Here is a 24,330-nt window from a genome sequence, read left to right as displayed (position 1 = left end):
TCTGGTCCACACGTGTTTTCTCAGCAGTCACATCTGTTCTAGTTGTGGGAGTGGGAGGGCAGGCTGGGCTGGAGGAGTTTCATTTTAGTGCTAGGGTGCCTTCCTTTACATTGTCTAACTAATTAAACAAGTTATCTGTAAAGTGTCTTCTTAGGGCTGGCTCACAGCTGGTGCTCTCATTAGTGTCACGAGCAGTGGCTGAGTGGAGATCCTGGTCCCATTCCTAGTTCAGCTAACAACCGACCCTTCCATCCTTTCGGCCCACCAGATTCCCTGGGCAAAGTATTCAATAGTAATGCAGCAGGATCTGTCAAACTTGGGTCTGCCTTCCCTCTTGGGTCAGATCATACTTTTACGCCTTAACTTATTAATTAAGTAGTTTGTTTATTTATTTATTTAGTATTTTGGTTCCTTTTCCCTCAGACCATACTTGAGTCTTTTAAATCCCAGTGTGACTGAAATTTCAGAACAGCAAAAGCAGAGGCTAAGGGTTTCACTGCCGTATATTCCTTACTAGTTGCAACAGTTAGACTGCATCAGCTTTTATCAGCCAGTTTCCTGCCCTCTGCCCTGAGGAGGAGGATGCAATTAGTAGGAAGGGTCCTGCCCCAGAGCCCACATTTCTCTCAGATGGGGGTGTGGGGTTTGGGGGGTGGACAACACAGAGGTGTTTCTTGCTGCCTACAACTGAATTCCAATGGGATGTGCTGGGCTGTACTCCATCACCTAGGAGACCTTTGTGGATAGATACTTCCTGCAGTTTTAGCACTGTGGGTCCAGGGTAACATATAATCACAGAGATAGAAAAGAGACAAGTTTTCCCCAGATCTATCTGTAACTTTGCTTAGGATAGAAATTGTGTTGAAATTCAAATACTACTTCACTTTGCCTTGTGTGGGTTACAGAGAGACAAGTTTCTCCCTAATCTACATGCATCAAAAATAGCAAGCAGGAAGCAGGAAGCCTCCATACAGGACAGAGGGGCCTGCAGGGTGCAGCAGGTACCACCACCTCAGTGGGTCATCACTGGCCATGCCCAACTGTTCCTGGAGAAGGAAAAGCCATTTTACACGTGTGGATACTAAGGCTCAGCATGTTCTTGCTGTGGTTGCCCAGCTAGAATTTGGCAGAAACAGCTCTTGGCATGTAGGGCTGAGGCAGCTTCCTTTCCACTGCAGGGGGAGGTGTTCCTTTAGATCAGAGAGCTCCTACACTCCCTTCCCACCCCATCTCTACGGGAGTGGGTAGCAGGGCCTGCCAGCAGCAAGGGCTGGTCTGTGTGTTTCCTCTGGTACAGAGCATAACTGAGGCTGAACTGCGCATGGCCCACAGGTGTCAGGCATCACTAAAAGCTGGGTGTGTCTGAGGTCATCTCCATGCACTGGGTCAGTACTGAGTCTGAGAAACCCTCATGCTCTGTTGCAGCTGGCCAGGTTGGGTCATGAGGTTCCTTCACTGGGAAGTCTTCAAGGATAACCATGTCACTCCCTGGCTGGGGGCCAGGCTGTCTCAGCAAAATCTGGGCCAAAGGCAAACCAGCTCATTTCTATTCTTGGAAAAACAAATGGTAGATTTTAGTCCTGTTCCTTTGGTAACCACAGGAGGCAGGTGAAAATGTCTCTGTTGGAAGGCTGGACAATCCTCCACAGATTCCCAAGATGAGAGACACTAGTCAACGTCTCGGGTGGTAGAAGCCAATGCTCCTCAAGGCCAAGGGTCTAGAAACTCCATCACATTTGCCCTCTTAGAGTCAAGTGATCCAGGGCTGACCCAGGCTCCACACTTAAATTATTGTGTGACCACAGGCAAGGTCACAATCTCTCCGTTTCTTCATTTAAAAAATAAGATGGGACCGGGGGGTGGGGGGATGGTTAGCTTAACTCACTTCTGTTGTTTCTTTCAGATCTTACCTCTTTAATTTAAAATGTTTACTTTAAAGCACATCTCAAATATTGAGGTACAATAACAATAAATTGTATCTTATGATATTGGTTTTTCTTTGGAGTCATTGTCCCTTAAATAGACTCCCTCAGGAGTATTTTTGAGTATGCCACTTTCCCAGACCACTGGGAGATTGTGTTCTGAAAAACTCTTCAGTTACGTAACTCCTGTTTCTGCTTAAGCTTTCTATTTTCTTGTCCATTTGTAATTTAAATTTTATTATGGAAAATTTGAAACATATGCGAAAGAATTTTATAATGAACTGCCAAGGGCCCATCAACCAGTTTCAACAATTATCCGCATTTTTGTCAATCTGGTTTCATCTCCCCCAACCCCCGCCCGCTATTTCCTGCTCCCTGTATGTTTTTGGCAGAAGGGGATTCTGGAATATTTTTAAGCAGATCTCAGACTTCGTATCTTTTTACTGTTAGGGACTTTACTTTGTGTATCTAACGGAGAAGGCCCTTCTTTTTTCGTAAAATATAACTACAGTGTCATCATTGTATACAGGCAGGTTGTAAGAGGCAACACCTGTAGCAGTGATACAGGGGTCTTTGAATTTGTAGTGAATTCACAGTGGAAAGTCCTTTTCTCCAGAAAAAGTGGTAGAATTCACTGAAAAGCGTCTTGGGGTTTGAGCGGCACTTGCCCCACCCCTTAGGAGACTTTCAGAAAGCAAATATAGGCAAGGTCTTTCCAGAGTGATGAATGTGACTAGCGTTTACTTAGCACCTACTATGTATATCACCATATGCATCGTCTCCTGCAACCTTTACACCAAAGCTGAGAAGTGGAAACCAAGGCTCTGGGAGGAGCTTCCCAAATATTACTTTCTGATTGATCAATATTAGAATATCACATTAACCTGGCTGCATGCCAAAACAATAGGTGATACCTGTTTTGCATCAGCGTACAAGGCTATTTGGTTTGTACCTTAATCTAACCTGATGTTTAACTGCTGTAGAAACAATAACTAGTTCATTTTTTGAGGTTCCTTGGCAAATAGTTAAATGAGGATAATAATATTGTAGGCAGAGGGAGCATGAAAATTCCTTCCCCTTCCCAGACCAGGCTAAGAGATGCCACTCAGTCTTCTCCCCCCCTTTCTTTAGTACCCTTTCCCCAAATGGATAGAATGCAAATCTTAGTGCTTATAAATCACTCGTTGTGGTTAGAGGACATTTGCAGGTTTGTGCTTGAAAGGTTTGAATTTTTGCTTTGGGAACCTGTAACCTTTTATTCAGTAAGGAGCATCTTTATTTAGCAAAATGGAGTGTGCTTCGTTAAACATGTTTGGCAGTGGGAAGAGGCTCCTTGAAGTATTCTGGAAGGGGAAAAAAAGGAATGGAGGTGACTAAGAGAAAGACAAAAAGGAAGAAAGTGAGGGAAGGAATAAAAACAAAAGAACCTTCATAAGTCCCAGATTGATTTTCTGACCCAGTTTGAGACGAACTCTGGTAACTTACATTGTTTGTGTTTAAAATGTCCTTCTGCAGACCCAAAGGAATGGGCAGATCTCTAAGCACTTCCCTTGGTAATGAGACCATCCTAGCAGGTTTACTGTGAAGCTACTGAAGCTTAAGCTTCAGGGCCTCTTCCTTGCACTGACCCCTCCCAGAACCTTGGGAGAGGCACTAGAAATGTCCCTGCTCATGTGTATAAGTGTCAAACCACACAAAACCCAGATCCATCCCTGCTTCAGGAATTGAGTTCTCAAGAGAATAATGTGCCCATAACCATATCTTGGTAAATTCCAGACTTCCCTAGTAGTGGAACTTCCCTTTCTTCCTTTAAATTCTCTTTATAATTTGCAAGGATTTAACCTAATTTGTGTTTCATTTGTGCAGATGAAATTATGCAGCAGGAAATCAGGCCCTTGGTGGCAGTGGATATAATTGAACAACTTCACAGACAATTTGCCATTCTTTCAGGTAAGGGGCAAATTCATTTGCATTTCTAGATTTTGTTGGGCGGTCTTGCTGGGAGGGCCCAGCCTCTTGAACTTGATTAACATTATGCTCAAGTCTCAGTCATCCCTTAAGCCTCACCCAGGACTAGAATGAACTGAGGAATATTGAGCGGGAGGAGGGTGGCATCTCATAGATGTTACTCCTTTTGCTGTTGGGTGAAATTTGATCTTTCCCAAGGGAGTACATTTCTTTGAGGTTGTAAAGAACAGAGCTGAAAAGATTTTGAGGAAGGAAAAAGAAATAACTCCTGGGCTTCCCCGGTGGCGCAGTGGTTGAGAGTCCGCCTGCCATTGCAGGGGACACGGGTTCGTGCCCCGGTCCAGGAAGATCCCACATGCCGCGGAGCGGCTGGCCCCGTGAGCCATGGCCGCTGACCCTGCGCGTCCGGAGCCTGTGCTCTGCAACAGGAGAGGCCACAACAGTGAGAGGTCTGCGTACTGCAAAAAAAAAAAGAAATAACTATTGACATTAGCTGTCACCATGATGTTCTTCCAATATTCTTGTTGGATGTTCTACCAAGATCCAACCTTAAGAGAGTCTTGGTTTTAAGGGCTCATGAATAGTGCTGAGGTTATTTGTTCTCTGAGAGATTTGTCTTTTACTCTTAGCTCTTATGGATCTAATTTTTTTTTTAAAAGCTCCGTAAAATACAGGGTTCTCATTTTAAAAATTTCTGCCTGCATTGCTAATGCTTAGAACAGAGGCTAAAACATAATACATGCTGAGGTTGAAATTATCCAAGTCCTCCTGCTTTGTCCTGTGAGGCTCCCCACGTCCCCAGTCTAGGCACCACTGTCTTGACCCTGGTGGGAGTGCCTAGCCAGCCTCCTGCAGGTGAAGTGTCATAGCTCCCCACAGTGAACCTAGGATAGTGCACAACAAAAGGCAGCATGGGAAACTGTCTCTGGGTTTCTGGCAACTGCTGCTATGGCCCTATGTCACAGAAGGCCCAAGGCCAGCATGCATTAAGGTCTCGAATGGATAATGGGGTGGGTTGGGTGGATTCCTATAGTTTTACACCAAAACTCTAATGCCTCAACTCGGAACGTGATTCTGGCATATAAGATTGCACAATGACTCATCTGGGGGAGAAGTCCATTGACTGATTGATACATTTAAATATCCAAAGTTATCTCTTTGAGTAATATTGAGGCATTTCTTTCTATGCTTATTTCTTAGAGGCAGTATAGTGAAAATCATAAACTGGTGCCAGACAGCCCTAGATATGGGTTTAGATTCTGCTATTGACTAGCTGTACCACGTTGGGTAATTTACTTGTCTAAGCTTCACTCTCCTCACTTGTGTAATGAATGGGATCATCATAATTTTGAGGATTAAAGACATAATGTGTGAAAAGTGCTTAGTATTGCAACTGCCAACTACATGTTTGCTCTTTTTTCCTGATATATTTCAATCCATAAAAATGTTTATTTTAATCCATAAAAATGTTATTTTATGAACCATCTAGGTTCATATTTCAACACAATTTGTTTTTTAAAGTATATAACTGAAAAATAATTTTCAGTATGACAGCGTTTTTATAAGGGACCAAAACCATACAGTGAATATAGTGTATAATGCCGCAATTAAGTCAGGAATAGAGGTAATTGTCACTGTTTAATGCAGAACATAGAACTGAAAACTCACACTGGACCAAGAGGACACGTCTGCTTTAGGAAAGGCAGTTTGTGGCAAAGACAGTCCTTTCATTCCTGAGCTTCTTTCGTCAGCTTGTTGCCTCAAGTTTGACCTTCTTATGAGAGAGAAGCATGGATTAGCTGTGATAGCATTTGCAACACTACAAGTCAGGAATATTATCAGCAGCCATGGGGTTCTCCGAGTCAGCACTTTTTTGGAATCAGCGGTCCTGCTTTGCATCTTTAACTGTCCCTCTTCACCTGGCAGAGGCAGCAAATGTCAGCAGCAAGGCTATCGTGGGGGCCTGTGTAGCTGTAGTTGTAAAACAGAAATCTCTGCAATTAGGTCTTTTCCCATGGCTGTGGCAGTCCAGCTGTGGCATCTGCTCTGAGTCACAGCCGTTTTCCTTGTCCTGATTCAGACAAGCAGGGTGAAGATGTTCCAGCTGCAGACTTTTCTATAGATTCCGCTGAGATCTGGAGAGAGCCAGAGGCCCCATCAGCCAGGCATGCTGGGAAAGAGAGGATGGAGCCTTTTTCTCAGTGAAGCCCCAGGTGCCTGGCCTGCTGTGTTTTGTGAGTGTGCTCCCCTGGCTGGTGGAAGAACAGGGCTCATTGCATGATGCCTGACCCAGATTTGTGGCCAGATGGTTTGAAGCCTCTGGATGGCGAGGCCAGTGAGCAGGGCCATCAGCAGGAATTAGATAGTGACCAGGGCTAGGGTATCTAGTGGCTCTGACCTTGGAAGACAACTTGCATGTTCCCAATGAACTTGGGATATTTCTAAGTTCATGGCTTAGCTAGGAAACAAGAGAATATAATCAGGTTAGTGTGATGAAAACACTCTAGGCTTTGGACTCAGACCATCTAGGTTCATATTTCAACACAATTAGTAGGTTGCTCTGAACAGGGTTTCTCATCTGTAAAGTGGGTTGTTTTAAGGATAGTGCTTAGCATAGTATCTGGCTACAAGAGAACTTAGCCTATAGGACATGTCTGTTTGTTTTTTAAAGTATATAACAAGAGGTCTGGAGGTAGAAATTCTTGGTATTTGATGAGTGGCTCAACAACATTTAGGCTGGCATCTTTGTGATTCTCTTGATGTTTCTCTTGTTTTTAAAGTCTTGACCCCAAGATGGTTACTACAGCTCCAGACATCAAGTCTGTGTCCAAAGCAGGAAGAAGGAAAAGGAGCAGTGATGGTTTCTTCTGTTCCTTTTGCCAAGAGAGCAATAACTTTCCTAGAAGTTCTTGGTAGACTTCTGCTTATGTCTCATTCCAGAACTATGTGATGTAGCCATTCCTAGCAGCAAGGGAGTCTGAGAAGGCAAACGTTTAGTTTTTTAACCACCACAGTAGAAGGTGGTCGGGGAAGAGGGAGGTTCGGAATAAATTAGCCATTTGCCAGTGTCTGCCATAATGCCTTTCCTTTAATTATGAGGAATTATCCTTTTATTTTTCTTTTAATGGTTATTTTCCCTCTTGGAATTACTGCCTGAATTTCTCTCTTTCTGTCTCTCTGTCTCTGACTCTGTCTCTCTCAACACCTTTAATCCTTTTAGAAATAATTAATAATGAAGGCATGAAGTACTCTTAGGCTTGTGGAGTCCGACATCTGCCAGCATTTGCACAACAATGGAGCCCAGGTTTGGTAGAGGTGGGGTTCCTGGGGGCACGTGGGAAGTTCTCACCTGAAACAATGGAGAATGTCAAACCAAGGAAGTGAGCAGAGTTAAAACCGGTATCTAAGTCAGAGATGACAGACTTGAGCTCACCTCCTCTCACGAAAACACCAAAATCACAGCTAACCAAAACACCAAAATCACAGCTAACCGCTGAACCACCATCAACAAAAAAGACTGGAACCTGCTAAGTGAGGGATGGAGCTAGTAACTTGGCACCTGTGAAATGAGAACCACTGCTAGAAGGTCTAGAGCAGTGCTGTTTAATAGAAATATAATGTGACCCACATATGTACTTTTTTCTTTTTTTTGCGGTACGCGGGCCTCTCACTGTTGTGGCCTCTCCCGTTGCGGAGCACAGGCTCCGGACGCGCAGGCTCAGCGGCCATGGCTCACGGGCCCAGCCGCTCCGTGGCATGTGGGATCTTCCCGGACCGGGGCACGAACCCACGTCCCTTGCATCGGCAGGCAGACTCTCAACCACTGCACCACCAGGGAAGCCCCCACATATGTACTTTTAAATTTTGTGGTAACCATATTAAGAAGGCAAAAAGGAACACAGGAAATTAATTTTATTTATTTATTTTGAGCATTAAACATTTATTTAATGTTTTCAAAATTAATTACATTAGGAAAGAATAAGTAGGATAAAGAGGCAGATGTGGGATTATAGAATGCATCATTATATGCACATATAATGAAAAATTACTGGACATATATAACATATACCCAACATTAGCAGAAGTTATCTATGGCCAGTTTATATTGTTCCTTACGCATTTCCATATTTAGTTTTTCTTCACAATAATAATTTTAATCCCTTTTAAAATAATAGCAGGAGGAAGCATTCTCTGAAGGCTTACACACTTCAATAATGCGTTTTTTAGGTTAGGCTGATGTCAGTTACAACAAATTCCCAGCCCCCTGACTCATGATTCTTTTATTTATTTATCTTTTTTAGGAAAACAATTTTAATAATTTTATTTAACCTGGTATAGCTAAAATATTGTTCCAACATATGACCAGTATTCAAAATTATTAATGAGGTATTTTACTTTTTTGTACTAAGTCTTAGAAATCTGTTGATAGTTTGTATTTCCCACTTACAGCACACCTCAGTTTGGACTGGTCACATATCAAGGGCTCAGCAGCCCCATGTGTCTAGTGGCTATTATATTGGGCAGTGCAGGCTACAGAAATGATTCTCAGTCACATTGGACCAAATGCCTCTTTTTTTAAAAATTTTTAAATAAATATATTTATTTATTTTTGGCTGCATTGGGTCTTCGTTGCTGTGTGGGCTTTCTCTAGTTGCGACCAGCGGGGGCTACTCTTTGTTGCGGTGCGCAGGCTTCTCATTGCGGTAGCTTCTTTTGTTGCGGAGCATGGGCTCTAGGCGCGCGTGGGCTTCAGTAGTTGTGGCACGTGGGCTTCAATAGTTGTGGCTCATGGGCTCTAGAGCGCAGGCTCAGTAGTTGTGGCACACGGGCTTAGTTGCTCCGCAGCATGTGGTATCTTCCTGGACCAGGGATCGAACCTGTGTCCCCTGCATTGGCAGGCGGATTCTTAACCACTGCGCCACCAGGGAAGTCCCAAATGCCTCTTTTTTTATAACAAATAATTTGTATTGCCCCTCATCATCCTGAAATGAAATGTATAGATACTGTAGTAATCTGCATTAGTTAGGGTGGGATAAAGAGCTATAACAACTCCGAAGTGTATGTATAGTAGCTCAAATGAACATAGTAGAAATTTAGTTCTTACTCTTGAAAACAGTCCAGCATGTATGTTCAGCATGTATGTATGTTCAGCATGTATGTATGGTCAGCAGACAACTTTTCTTCACGTTCATGAATGAAGCCTCCTTTCACTTTGTGACTCTTACTGATATTATCCATTTTGTGTCTTTCTTATTAGCTGCATCCAGGAAGCAGACAGGGAAAGACAGCATACCACTTCTTAAAAGCCTCAGCTCAGTAAGAGTACGCACCACATTCCATTGACTTGAACCCAGCTCAGTCATGTGGATACACTTAACTGCAAAGGAAGCTGGGAAATGTAGTTTAGCTGTGTGCACAGAGGGTGAACAGCCACCCCCTACTTATTTATGCATATACTTAAAAAAAATTAAAAAATTAAATGTAAACGAGCGTTGTAATGTGAAGGAGAAAGAAAAGGAAACAATAGTAAAATAATATGTATTTCAATATGTATTTCCAGCTATTCTAGAAAAAATAATGAAGTAGTCAGGTGCTTGCCCCTGTACATGGAGTCACCATGAATGTAGCAGGTACAAATGCTGGGATGTGGTATGGGTGACCAGACATCCTGAGTGGCCTTACTGTAGTAGTTTTCTAAAATAATAAACAGTTGTTGACAAAGTTCTGAACAAGGTGGTAAGGTAAAGTATTATCTTCTGTCAATTTATAGGGTTGTTGCAATTTCTGGAAAATTCAGTATATTTTGAAACACTTTAAAAATATTTTATGATTTGTGACAGCATGGGTGGACCTTGAGGGCATTATGCTACGGGAAATGTCAGACAGAGAAAGACAAATACTTTATGATCTTACCTAGATGTGGAACCTAAAAACTGAGCTCATAGGAGCAGAGAACAGGTTGGTGGTTATCAAAGGTAGGTGTGGAGTGGGGAAAATGGGTAAAGGTAGTTAAAAGGTACAAACTTCCAGATATAAAATAAATAAGTTCTGGGGATATAATGTATAGCATGGTGACTGTAGTTAATAATACTGTATATTTGAAAATTGCCAAGAGAGTAGATCTTAAAAGTTTTCACCACAAGAAAAAAATTGTAACTATGTGAGGTGATGGATGTTAATAACTAAAATCAATTTTGTACACCTTAGACCAATACAATGTTGTATGTCAATTATATCTCAATAAAACTGGAAAAATATTTTTAAACACTTTATGATTGTATGTAAAACAAAGAGTCTAGGATCAGATATATAAATGTATTTTTTAACATACTGAGTTTCTGGTAAGACATTTGGAAATCAAACAAGATGTGAGACAATTAGGTCAGATTATTTAGTATCCCAGGCCCTGAGATTTCCCAGGTGCCTCCCAGTGTGCTCCCATTTTCCCAGCTAAAGTCAGTTCTTTTGGGGAAGAGAAAGGGAAAATAGACGCTGGGAGGCAAATAGCAGTAACCACTTCACTCTCTCTCCCACTGTTGCTCTTCACCATCTTCCTATAGGATTTCCCAATGTTCCAAATTCTCCTCTAAATGATGCAAGTCTTTATGCCAGCCAACACCCAGATCCTTATGGGAATGGTCTTATGTACCCCAAGCACTTGCTAGTGTTTTCTGCAGTAAAGCTAGCATTTAATGTATAGGTAGAAATAATACCAGGAGGAGTGATGTTTATTTTATTAAGTCACCACTGTACAATACTTAGTTCCAAGGAGTCTGCTTTTCTTTACCTTCCTTGAATAGGGCTTCTTTGCACAATCTTTCTTCCTTTTGCATTTCCACGTTTCCTCGCAAGGTGGCGCTGAATGCCTCGTTATGGATGGAGGCTCAGCTTCGTTTCCTTGGTGCTTCTGTCTCTAAGACTAACAGACTAAAGTTCAACAAAACGTGGTGTCCCCAGTTAACCTCGGGCCTCTCTGGTGTTCAGTATCAGTATTAACCAAGATATGAGAAAACTACCCATCTTTCTCCATTTAGGCATGAACACCTTTCATTATAGTTAATGAAAAGGTTAAATCATGAAATGGTATAATCATATCCTTATGAATATTTTACAGTGTTTTGGTTCCTTGAAATATTTTAGCCATTCTCTCGGCAAATATTGTTTGTACAATTTAGTACAGTGTTACAATGCATCTAAATTCAGCCTTACCCGAGATGTAACTTTTCTTAATTAACATTTCTCTGAAGCTTCCTATGATTGTGAAACTAGAAAGAGGAATAATATTTATTAGTCGAAAACTGATAGTATCCTGATCTAAATTGTTTTCAGTCAACATACGAGGCAACTCAATCTTGTCAAACAACTAATCTGCGGGTATCTTTTTTTAAATTTAAAATAAGTATATAGGATTTAAGAGGCATTTCCTGGAGAAGAATGAATGGTCATCCAGACAAATATCACAGTGACGGGTCTCTGAAAGCCCAAGACTCACGTTAACAATACTTACAAGAGACTCGTGTAGAAAAACCACAATGCTGACTTACTCTTTACATGATACAAATATTCGTGTTTGCTCAGTAGCGCATTCTCTCCCTTGAAACAAATTTACATGGAACAGCAGAGTATAAGCAGAAGATACCAGGTGTGGACTCAGAGCAGCAGAGTGGATTGGATGATCCTAATGGCGGTGTCATCAGGTAGACTGGAGACATGGCCTGGATACTCGAGGTTGTGGGCCAGGACCCTCTCTCCTTAGGATAGCTGCCTGCCTTTGCTTCTCTGAGTCTCCCTTTTCCATAGTTTCTTCATTGATCTCACACCCTCAGTAATCATGCAGTCCTCATTAACCCACACCCTGCACTGATGCATCTTTCATTAGATACGTGGAATACGTGCGGTCATTTGTAGTTAACTTCACTTGGGAGCCGTGTTCCACTGAAAGTAGCCTCCCTCCACGGGCATAGCCTGGAAGGTGCTCCCAGCACTTCAGCTCATGTCCCTCTGCCTAGTGCACAAGCGCTCCAACTTTCTTAGTCCTCCGTGCCTTAGCAGCTCAGTCATTTTTTCACGGCCCTTTTTGGCCAAAAGCAATACCTAACAGTCAAAACAACTTAAGTCTATATGTCCTGACAACTTAGTAGCTGTTTGAAAAAATAAATACACACAGTTGAAAGAAAAAGTAATATTTAACTTTCATTCTTAGAGAACCACAATTATCTCAAACCTTGGAATCAGTCTAGACACCACCACCTGCATTTCCTGGTCCACCTTGATTTTCATACTGCACTGGCTGTTTTTTTTAATTAAAATTTTTTAAAATTTATTTTTATTTATTTATTTTTGGCTGCATTGGGTCTTCGTTGCTGTGCGTGGGCCTTCTCTAGTTGTGGCGAGCGGGGGCTACTCTTTGTTGCCGTGCGCAGGCTTCTCATTGCCGTGGCTTCTCTTGTTGTGGAGCATGGGCTCTAGGTGCTCAGGCTTCAGTAGTTGTAGCACGCGGGCTCAGTAGTTGTGGCTCACGGGCTTTAGAGCGCAGGCTCAGTAGTTGTGGCGGATAGGCTTAGTTGCTCTGCAGCATGTGGGATCTACCCAGACCAGGGCTCGAATCCGTGTCCCCTGCATTGGCAGGCGGATTCTTAACCACTGTGCCACCAGGGAAGCCCTGCACTTGCTTTTTATCCCAGCAGCCACCAAACCCCCAACTTCCCAAAGATGCAATGCCATTCAAAAGAATACCGCACAGTTTAATATTGAAATTCCGAACTACCTCAAGCTAGTAGCAAGCAAGGCATCTGACAGATGCCAATTATTGCTGTTTTTCCCCCAAATTTAAAATATTCATGGTGGTTTTGTGAGTTCACTGTGGTTCCCTGTTTGGGAACCATGGGGCTGGAACATAATCATGTGGGTACATCTAGGGGCAAAGAGATTGAGAAATATAATCTGTTTAATCTGGTGGCCTCTGCTCCAATGACTTAAATATTTGAATATTAATTTTATACTTTTGTTCTCACAGGGATGTCTTATATTCCCTTGTAAGAGTTACTGAAGGGCAGCTGATTATTGCCTCCTTGCAAGAATAATAACCGTAATAATGGTTACCATTTATTGAGCACTTATATAATAATAAACACTCTGCTAAAGTGCTTTTCATATATGTTCTCACTTAATCCTCACAGTACCTTTTGAGGTAGGTACAGGTAATATGCCTATGACATAGATACATATGTATATATAAGGAAACTTGTATTTAAGTGTCTTGCTTAAAATCACATAGAGATTAAGTGGTAAAGCAGAATTTGAACAAGCCTGTCTGATTTTAGAGCCAACTCTCTCTCTCTCTGTTTTTTTTTGTTTTTTTTGTTTTTTGGTCATGCCGCGCTGCATGCAGGATCTTAGTTCCCTGACCAGGGAGTGAACCTTTGTCCCCTGCAGTGGAAGTGCAGAGTCCTAACCACTGGACTGCCAGGGAATTCCTTAGAGCCAGCTCTCTTAACCACTATGCTCTTTCACCTTTGATATTTACTAACGACAAAAATAAAGAGCAATATTATGTATTTGTGTTGGCATTATTTACTATTCTACCTATGCTAAAAATATTTAAATCAGTGTTATCTTTTATACAGTAACTATCTTCAAAGGATTCAAAAATTGAATTCTCACAACACCCCTGAGCAAGCATGAAGGAGAGAGACTTGTTCGAAATAGTTCAGTGTCAACCTTCCCGCATTCTGCTCTGAAATAATATAGACAGAAAAGGGGGTGGCCAGTGCACATCTCGATATTAATTGAAGTTCCTTACCTGCAGAGGTGTGATGTGAAACATTTTGCTAACATCTTGACCACCTGTTTTTGTTGCAGGAGGCCGAGGGAAAGATGGTGCCCCCATCATCACTTTTCCAGAGTTTGTGGGGTTTAAACACATCCCAGATGAGGACTTTCTGAATGTCATGACCTACCTCACCAGCGTCCCCAGGTGAGCTGAACACAGTGTGCTCTGCTGCCTTCCTTGTCGCTGGCTTTGTCCTGAATTTCCCATGTGGAAGGGCTGGGGTGAGATGGAATCTTCCCTGAGCAGAGCTCACACTGGCATATAACTTAGCCAGTTTTGCTTATCCATCAGTCACAGACACGGGACGTGGAAAGAGACTAGAAAACAAAGTTACACGAGTATCGGTTTTGCTTATGGTGTGCACATACGCAGTACTTAATAAACATTGTTGAGTGAATGAAAAATTGATTGAATCGCTAATGCTGCTCTTGTTCCTTCAGGTTCATTGCTCTAGATTAAGGTGATTCTGGCTTCCTGGGGCCTGTTGTCTCAGACACCTGGCCGCTGCTCAGGGAGGTCAAGCCATGTTAGGAGTTATTTAATTTATCTCCCTCAAATAAGGAATTCAGGGGTAGATTTTATAGTTGTCATTGTCAGATGGAGAAACTAAGTCACAGAGCAAGGAAACTAAAAGTCCAGGAATAAAAACTGTGCCTAAAGCTGAGACCAAAACAGAGATGTTTTTGGGTATCTGCTACTTTCACCTCTCTGGCTCAGGTCTCACATATTTATGCCACTTAAGTCAATAAATAGCCAGATCTCCAAGGGATGGAATGTGGTACAGAGTTCATACTGGTGACAAACATTTTATAGACATAGGTGGAGCTGGGCGTGGGGTCCAAACCCAATTCTCCCAGAAAGCAGACTTGGCCAGGAAAGGCCCTACCCTCCATGGGTCTGTATTGCTTAGGATACCGTCTGTTACTTAACTATTTTGTGGTTAGGAGTCTACACAACAGCCAGAGGTGTGCTGTTTTGCTTGCTTTCCATCTGCCTTATATGATTTAGAGGTAAACACCTGCTCTGTGATTGAAAGGCCACCTGGAGTCTGATCCCACCTGCAGAGATTAGGAAGTTGATTAGTTTGCTTTAACCAAACCCACTCTTTTTTGGTTTTTTGTTTTTATTTTTTTTTTTTACCCTTCTTCTTCTTCAGAGAAAGCTATGGATTTATTTTTAATGTACTTCTTCAAAATTCAGTACTTACATTTCACCATTTCCCCTGTTCTCTGCCTCTGATCCCGGAATATTGTATGTATTATGCAGACACGAGAGGATTTGGGCTTTGTTGGTTTGAGGGAAGGATGCTGTATATCTCTGGGTTCTGCTTACATGGTTCTGTCTACAGGAACGCCTTTGCCACCCTTCTAGGCCTGGCTAATTCCTGCACAATCATCAGCCCTTAGTCTGATCTCATTTCTTCAAGGAAACTTGCCCTGACCCCAGTTCTGCTCTCACAGACTCTTTATTTCCACAGAACCCAGAGTGTACCCCTTGTATAATGCCACAGTATATGGAAATTATTTCTGCGTCTTCCATTAGACTGTGAACTAGTGAAGAGTAGGGGCCAATGCTTTTTTCCCCCCTTATTTTCTTTTTTTTTAAATTCCTAGCCCAGCACATAGTAGGTTCTCAAGAAGTGATGTTGGTGGAATTTCCAGTTCTGATATAATTCATCTCAATCAAAGCGTATTTGTTATAGGGTGAGAAGCGGGATGCTGCCAGAGAGAGGGGAACCCCACTCCTCACTCCTGCCTTTTCCTCCCAGGGTTATAGGGAGTTGAACTTGGTCTCCCTCTTTGGCTCAATTGCCTACCAAAACATTGACCTGTCCTTCTGTGAGGAGCAGCAAGGAAGAGGGTGAGCAGGGAGGTGGGTAGTGGGTGGAAGTGCCTTCTCCCCATTCTCATTATATTTGTTTAAAACTCACTGTCTAATTTTACTGAATCCCTGGATGCAGTCATGTGCTAAATGAAAAGTGTCATTTTCATCTTGTCCTTGCAGCCTTTTCTGAGTCACGCTAAGGACTGGACATTGAGTGCCATGTGACCCAGTGTAGAGAGAAGCATCGAGGGGTAGAAACCCTATCTCACAGGCAAAAAAGATAAGGAAAATCAAGAGGCTACTGTTTAGGCCTGTTTTCCCTTTTCTGCTCTATGCTTCTTGTATAATTTCTTGTGAACTAGGGAGTATTTTCCTTTCCTAGAGTGCAGTTTGTCTCTTGAGAAAGAGTAGTTGTCTGACCAGTTATTCCTCTTTCCTCTTCCTGGCATTTGCTCCTACTTGCTCACTGCCCCACCCTTTGTTACTTTCAACATAAAACAGAGACAACAGGTAAGAAGGTCTGAAAGGAGAATTTGACCTAAACTTTGCTTCCCAGTTTGCATTTCAGTTTCCAAAGAATGAAACCACTCCTATTCCTTTTATGATTCCTATTCATCACAATTTGCATCTTTCTAAATGTTACAGTGGTAACCAGGCACCAGAGCTTTTCCCAGATTGCACAATGTTTTATAGGCAGGTGGAATGACGTACAACAACAAGGAAGAATTGACACACTAGAAGAGGAGAATGGCAGGATACTCAGGGCAGGGAAAGGAAAGCTCGATGCCTGAAATGAATAAGGATCTCTCATTGTGGCTGGGTTGGGTGAGTGCCGTAAGGCTTCCCACGGTAGCTCATTTTTTATCAGATCTTTGCTGAGTGCCATCAATGTGTAGGGAGCTAGGTTGGGTGCCATAAAGGACCAAAAAGACCATAAGACAATACCTTGGATCTCAAGAGATTCATCACAGGACTCTGTTGTCATGATATTTTGTGAAATATGCAAAGAAACTGCTATAGGAGCTCAGAAGAGAGAAAAGTCACTTCAGACAGGAAAAAACAAGGAAAGCTTCAAGAATGAAGTGGGCTTAAAGGATGGATAAGATTTCCACAGGTAGATCGGAGAGGGACATTTCAGAGAGAGAGAGAGAACGGGATGGTGTTTAAGAGCTTTGGACACAGGCCAAACTGGATTGAAATCCAGATTCTATGCTCCCCAGCTGTGTCTGGAGCAAATGACTTGGCTTCTATTTCCAACCCCCACTCCACTGCTGGATTTTGAAGTTTTAAATAGAGCTTGTTTGAGGGAATTACAGACTATCCAGGTTGCCCAGAGCAGAGTGAAAATCCTTTTCAGATAGTAGTGAGAAATGAGACCTGGATAGACAGTGGGGAACAGACTGGGCAAGGCGTTTTCCACCAAGTTAAGGAGTTTACACACAGTGAGCAGGACCAGGCCGTTGGAGGTTCTGAGGAGGAAAATGGCAACCAGATGAATTTGGTGGTGGTGTGCAGGATGGATCACAGGTAGTGGGGGAAAGGGGGCAGGGAGACCAATTAAGGGCTTCTGTCCCGGGATAGGTGCAAAGTGAGGAGGGAGTGAGCTGCATGATGGCAGGAGGACTGGACAGGGATGGACAGGAAGGACAGGCACTGAGGACTGGTGGTTGTGAGGGAAGAGGGAGAGTGAGGAACTAATGATGATCCTCAGCTTTAGGAATTGTGTTCACAGTCAGATCTTTTTGCTTTTCCATGTCTGGGCACATGGAATTGAGGTCTCATTTGAAAGCTGTCTCCAGTGGCTACAGACTGTAGCTGAGTGGCTTGAAAAGGCATTAGTGAAATATTCTGAGCCACAGAGATGGCCAACTATTTTTAAATCACAGATGTTTTCCAAAAAATCAATATTTGTATAACTAAGCATGCTTTTTTTTTTGCGGTACGCGGGCCTCTCACTGTTGTGGCCTCTCTCGTTGCGGAGCACAGGCTCCGGACGCGCAGGCTCAGCGGCCATGGCTCACGGGCCCAGCCACTCAGCGGCTTGTGGGATCTTCCCAGACGGGGGCACGAACACGTGTCCCCTGCATCGGCAGGCGGACTCTCAACCACTGCGCCACCAGGGAAGCCCTAAGCATGCATTTTTATTACCCTATTCCTCTATTCAGTTTCTTTGTTTTACTCATAGTTCTGAGTTCATTACCTGAGAGGGATTGGAGAAAGTACTTTTATTAGATGGTAACAAGAACTATATTTCATAACTGAATTTTATGATTATTTACTATTTCTGAAGGTCTTTTTCTATAATGAATCTGTCCAGAGGCCTGTTTAAGTTTGAAGAATTCTTCCATGTCCCTTTTCCTCCCATAAAGCCTGATGAATATTCTTTGAGAAGAGTTGTACCTCTTTTACAATACACTGTCTGATAGAATGCTGTCGGGCGTTTCTACTTTAGGAAGAGAGGGAAGGAGGACAGTGTTATTATTTGACCTGTGAATTATAATGACTTGCTCGTTTGTATTGAAAGACTGAATGGGATTATAGCAACCCAGCAGCTTTAGAAACCAGCCTCGCCAGAGAAGTGAGTTTGATCTGGGCCTTTTACTATTATGAAGACAGTGGAAAAGCCCCTGTTTTTAAGTGGTTTTGAATAGTATTAATAGGAAAGGTGCTGCTATGATTGAGTAGTTAGGAAAAGGTATGTTATTTCCTGGACTGGCTATGGAATTGCTCCCCCAAATCAGGAAAATGGAATCATTCATTTGACTTCTAAGGATAGAGGTTCAGAGTGGGGAGTCTTATTGGGCTGCTGTCTTGCCCAAGGTGGATGGATTTGCTTCACAGCTCTCAGGAAGGATACCTTCGGAGACCAGACCTTAGGCACCCAACTGAGGCTCAAAATTAGAGAGCACCCCATGGATTTATTATGAATAAATGGTGACAATGGCAAGTAAGTCTTATGTACCAGGAGAATTTGAATGGACTATATTAGAAGCCAGAAAAAAATTTAATATGCCAGATTGCTGGTCTTTGCTATGTAAGAGCCAGGGTGTCTGACATTGTTTCTCCCCAGTAGAAGGACCTAGTGTGTATATAACAGCTTTTCTTTGTTCATTTGTTGAAGTGATTGTTTTAGAATACCCATGCTGTATCCTGCCTTTGTGCCATCTATCCTGTACAAAGAGGAGCTCACTTTCCCTTTTCTGATAATTCAGGTTTCTTTAGACATTCAAAACACAGCCTCTTGCTTGAATTTAACAGTGCTAATGATTGTAAATATCTGAAATTTGTTTTACTCAGTGGTATTATCAATTACAAACAAAATAATTGCTCTAGTTCTGTGAAAAATGCCATTGGTATTTTGATAGGGATTGTATTGAATCTGTAGATTGCCTTGGGTAGTATGGTCATTTTAACAATACTAATTCTTCTAATCCATGAACATGGTATATATTTCCATTTGTTTGTGTCATCTTCAATTTCTTTCATCAGTGTCATATCAATAGTTTTCTGAGTACAGGCCTTTTACCTCCTTAGTTAGATTTATTCCTAGGTATTTTATTCTTTTTGATGCAATTGTAAATGGGATTGTTATCTTAATTTCTATTTCTGATAGTTTGTGTTAGTGTATAGAAATGCGACAGATTTCTGTATACTAATTTCGTATCCTGCAACTTAACTGAATTCATCGATGAGCCCTAGTAGTTTTCTGGTGGCATCTTTAGATTTTCTGTGTATAGTATCATGTCATCTGCAAACAGTGAGAGTTTTACTTTTTCCTTTCCAATTTTGATTCCTTTAATTTTTTTTTCTTGTTTGATTGCTGGGGCTAGGACTTCCAATATTATGTTGAATAAAAGTGGCAAGAGTGGGCATCCTTATCTTGTTCCTGATCTTAGAAGGAAGTGCCTTCAGCTTTTTACCATTGAGTATGATGTTAGCTGTGGCTTTATTTATTTTTTTATATTTATTTTTTTATTGAAGTGTAGTTGATTTACAATGTTGTGTTAGTTTCAGGTGTAGAGCAAAGTGATTCAGTTATACATATATATATCTATTCTTTTTCAGATTCTTTTCCCTCATAGGTTATTACAAAATATTGAGTATAGTTCTCTGTGCTATACAGTAAGCCCTTGTTGGTTATCTGTTTTGTATATAGTAGTGTGTACATGTTAATCCCAAACTCCTAATTTATCCCTCCCCCCCCTTTCCCCTTTGGTAACCATAAGTTTGTTTTCTATGTCTGTGGATCTATTCCTGTTTCGTAAACAAGTTCATTTGTATCATTTTTTTATATTCCACATATAAGTGATATCATATAATATTTGCCTTTCTCTGTCTGACTTACATCACTTAGTATGATAATCTCTAAATCCATCCATGTAGCTACAAATGGCATTATTTCATTCTTTTTCATGGCTGAGTAATATTCCATTATATATATATATATATATATATATATATATATATATATACACACACACCACATCTTCTTTATTCATTCATCTGTTGATGGAAATTTAGGTTGGTTCCATGTCTTGGCTATTGTAAATAGTGCTGTAATGAACATTGGGGTGCATGCATCTTTTTGAATTAGAGTTTTGTCTTGATATATGCCCAGGAGTGGGATTGCAGGATCATATGGTAACTCTATTTTTAGTTAGCTGTGGGCTTTATTATGTTGAAGTGTGTTCCCTCTATACCCACTTTGTTGAGAGTTTTTTAATCATAAATGGATGTTGAATTTTGTTAAAAGCTTTTTCTGCATCTATTGAGATGATCATATGATTTTCCTTCTTTAATTTGTTAACGTGGTGTATTACATTGATTGATTTCTGGATATTGAATCATCCTTGCATCCATGGGGTAAATCCCACTTGATCATGGTGTATGATCTTGAATTTGGTTTGCTAATATTTTGTTGATGATTTTTGCATCTATGTTCATCAGAGATATTAGCCTGTAGTTTTCTTTTTTGGTGATATTTCTGTCTGGTTTTGGTATCAGGGTGATGCTGGCCTCATAGAATGAGTTAGGGAGTATTCCTTCCTCTGCAATTTTTTTGGAATGGTTTGAGAAGGATAGGTTTTAACTCTTCTTTAAATGTTTGGTAGAATGCACCTGTGAAATGATCTGGTCCTGGACTTTGTTGTTTTGGGAGTTTTTCTTATTATTGATTCAGGTTTTTTTTTACTGGTAATTTGTCTGTTTATACTTTGTATTCTTCATTGTTCAGTCTTGGAAGACTGTACAGTTCTAGGAATTTGTCCATTTCTTCTAGGTTGTCCATTTTATTGACATATAATTGTTTATAGTAATCTCTTATGATAATTTGTATTTCTGTGGTATCTGTTGTAACTTCTTTTTCATTTCTGATTTTATTAATTTAGACCATCTCTTTTTTTCTTGATGAGTCTGGCTAAAGGTTCATCAATTTTGTTTAGACCAAATAATTCTAAAATTGGTATGGAAACACAACAGATCCCGAATAGCCAAAACAATCTTAAGAAAGAAGAACAAATCTGGAGGATCACACTCCCTGATTTAAAACTATACTACAAAGCTACAGTAATCAAAACAGTATGGCACTGGCACAAAAACAGATACATACATCAATGGAACAGAATAGAGAGCCCAGAAATGAACCCACAGTCATATGGGCAATTAATTTATGAGAAACAGCCAAGAATATACAATGGAGAAAAGACAGCTTCTTGAACAAGTGGTGTTGGGAAAACTGGATAGCTATATGGAAAAGAATCAAGCTAGACTACTCTCTCACACACATGCACAAAATAAATTCAAAATGGATTAAAGACTTAAATGTAAGACCTGAAACCATAAATCTTCTAGAAGAAAACATAGACTCTATGCTCTTTGACATAGTCTTTGTAGATTTTTTTGGATATGTCTCCATAGACAAGGAAAACAAAAGCAAAAATAAACAACTGGGACTACATCAAACTAAAAAGCTTTTGCACAGCAAAGGAAACTATCAGTAAAACAAAAAGGCCACCTACTGAATGGAAGAAGATATTTGCAAATGATATATCTGATAAGGGGTTAATTCTCCAAAATATACAAAAAACTCATGTAATTCAACATCAAAAAACAAACAACCTAGTTAAAAAATGGGCAGAGGATCTGAATAGATATTTTTCCAGGGAAGATAAGCAGTTGGCCAACAGGCACATGAAAAGATGCTCAACATCACTACTCATCAGGGAAATGCAAATCAAAACCACAGTGAGATATCACCTCACATCTATCAGAATGGCTATTATCAAAAATACAAAAAAAATAACAAGTGTTGGTGAGGATGTGGAGGAAAGATTTTTATTTTATTTTATTTTTTATATCGAAGTATACTTGATTTACAATGTTGTGTTAGTTCCTGGTGTACAGCAAAGTGATTCAATGTTGTAGCTCTGCTGTTGAGCTATCACAGCAGAGTTCAGTAATTGAGGCAGAGACCATATGGCTTGCAAAGCCTAAAATATTTACTCTGGTTCTTTACAGAAAAAGTATGATGACTTTTAAGCTAGAATATTCGGACTGATAATACTTAGTGGACATTATTACTAAATTTAATGCAGTTGGGCTTCCCTGGTGGCACAGTGGTTAAGAATCTGCCTGCCAATGCAGGGGACACGGGTTCGAGCCCTGGTCCAGGAAGATCCCACATGCTGCGGAGCAACTAAACCCGTGCGCTACAACTACTGAGCCTGTGCTCTAGAGCCTGCGAGCCACAACTACTGAGCCCGTGTGCCACAACTACTGAAACCCATGTGCCTAGAGCCCGTGCTCCACAACAAGAGAAGCTACTGCAGTGAGAAGCCTGTGCACTGCAACGAAGAGTAGCCCTTGCTTGCCGCAACCAGAGAAAAGTCCATATGCAGTAACGAAGACCCAATGCAGCCAAAAATAAATAAAATAAACAAATTTTAAAAAATTTAATGCAATGTTTATCATCCCACTTAAGTTGTAAAGATTATTCAGTCAGGGCTTCCCTGGTGGCGCAGTGGTTGAGAGTCCGCCTGCCGATGCAGGGGACACGGGTTCGTGCTGTGGTCTGGGAAGATCCCACATGCCGCGGAGCGGCTGGGCCTGTGAGCCATGGCCGCTGAGCCTGTGCGTCCAGAGCCTGTACTCCGCAATGGGAGAGGCCACAACGGTGAGGGGCCCGCATACCGCAAAAATAAATAAATAAATAATGCCTAGAGTCCTTTAATGTTTAATATTGTGGACTAACTATGAATCCTCCTTCCCTATCATTTTCAGGCTTTCTTAAAATAGTAAGTAATAAATAGTAAAAAGTCATGTAATAATTAGTAAATAAGTAAATAGTATAAATAATAAAATAAATAGTAGACAATATGGTCATCCCTTGGTATAAACAGGGGATTGGTTCCAAGACCCTTGAGGATACCTAAATTTGCTCATGCTCAAATCCCTTATACAAAATTGCACAGTACAGTCAGCCCTCTGTATCCACAGGTGCGGAACCTACATATATGGAGGGCCAGTTGTACTTGTTGATTTACTACTGTGCATTTATATCTTTCTTTACTCTCATCCTTCAAGTTCTTCTACCTATATTCCAATTTCTTTCCATTACTAAGATTTATAATGTATTTTACATCTTACTATATATGTTTTTTTCTTTGATTATAGGTTGATCCTAAATAATAGAAAGCAGTAGAATGCATTTATATATGTAATATAATTGGACGTCTAGAGTGAGAGATGTAATCCTAAGTCATTAAACCTGTGCCACTCAAAGGAGAATGCTATAAATGTTAAGGTAAAATAGGTTCTCTTTTCTCATACTCCATGGGTTGCTCACAACCATGCCACAATTTAATTCATTTCAGACTCGGACAATGACTTTTTATATACCTTTTCCCCTAGCATTTCTAATTGCCTTTCTTTTTTTTCTCTTGTTTATAGAATGGCATATATCTATTGCATTATTAATATCTTATGGATTCTTTATCATAGAATTTGTCTAATGCATACATTAGACAAATTCTTTTTAGCCTCTCTGAGCTACTCTTATAATTCAAGGTGGTTGCTGTGTAAACCACCTGCTACAGGCTGTCAACCTGGGGTTGCTTTTTATTCTGTCTCTGGGAAGGTCATTCATTCTTTTTGGGATTTCATTTTCATTAAAAAAAACTTTCAAATTATTTCTTTTGTAGAAAGGGTGTATGGTAAGTGAATCTTACAAGATCTTGAATGTCAGAAAATGGCTCACTTTGACCTCACACTTGTCTGACAGTCTGAGTATGGAATTTATGTAAAATAACATTCATCCGTTGATTTCTGGCATTCAGTGTTACTGATAAAAGGTTGATCCTTGTAACAAGGATCTGAGTCTTCATAGGTAAGCTGCTTCTTTCTCCCCATAGGAAACTTTTGTGGTTTTTTCTTTATGTTTTGCAGGTTTGAAATTTCAAACTTTTTCTTTCATTCTGCTGGGCCTTTGAACAGAAGAGTCAAGTCTCTCTTAGGCTTAGAATTTTTTTTTCTGTCATTTCTTTGTTTATTTCTTTCTTACAACTCTGTTTTCTGCTTCTGGAACTCAAATTAGAGGGACATTACATCTTCTGAATCTCTCCTCTGTGTTTTTAACTTCCTTTTGTATTTTTCATCTATCACTTTACATTTTAATATGTGTATATATGGTATATGTCATATACAATACATATATATATATATATATAAATTGTCAGTTCATGTCTTTGCTCTTTTTTCCCATTGAGTTTTCTATCTTTATTTTCCTGT

The 24,330-nt window shown here is 40.8% G+C and overlaps 1 protein-coding gene across 7 annotated transcripts in view; it reads left to right on the top strand.

Annotated features, from left to right (window-relative positions):
- MCF2L2 (MCF.2 cell line derived transforming sequence-like 2) overlaps window positions 1-24,330 on the top strand; it is a 237,329-nt gene that overhangs the window by 21,170 nt on the left and 191,829 nt on the right. For 5 of the 7 annotated variants that reach the window (XR_010943598.1, XR_010943599.1, XM_067738173.1 and 2 more), the window contains exons 2-3: window positions 3,789-3,872; window positions 13,752-13,866. Coding sequence is in view for 3 of the 7 variants with exons in the window: in XM_067738173.1 (XP_067594274.1) it covers window positions 3,789-3,872; window positions 13,752-13,866 (199 nt within the window). In the remaining 4 variants the exon portion in view is untranslated. Of the gene's footprint in view, window positions 1-3,788; window positions 3,873-13,751; window positions 13,867-24,330 lie in introns of those variants that run through there. The other 2 variants (XM_067738175.1, XM_067738176.1) reach the window with 2 other exon arrangements.

This window comes from Pseudorca crassidens, chromosome 5 (genome assembly GCF_039906515.1).
Source record: "Pseudorca crassidens isolate mPseCra1 chromosome 5, mPseCra1.hap1, whole genome shotgun sequence".
In the NCBI taxonomy this organism is placed as follows: domain Eukaryota; kingdom Metazoa; phylum Chordata; class Mammalia; order Artiodactyla; family Delphinidae; genus Pseudorca; species Pseudorca crassidens.
The sequence above is the reverse complement of the archived record's forward strand: the minus strand, read 5'-3'. Positions and strand labels throughout refer to the sequence as shown.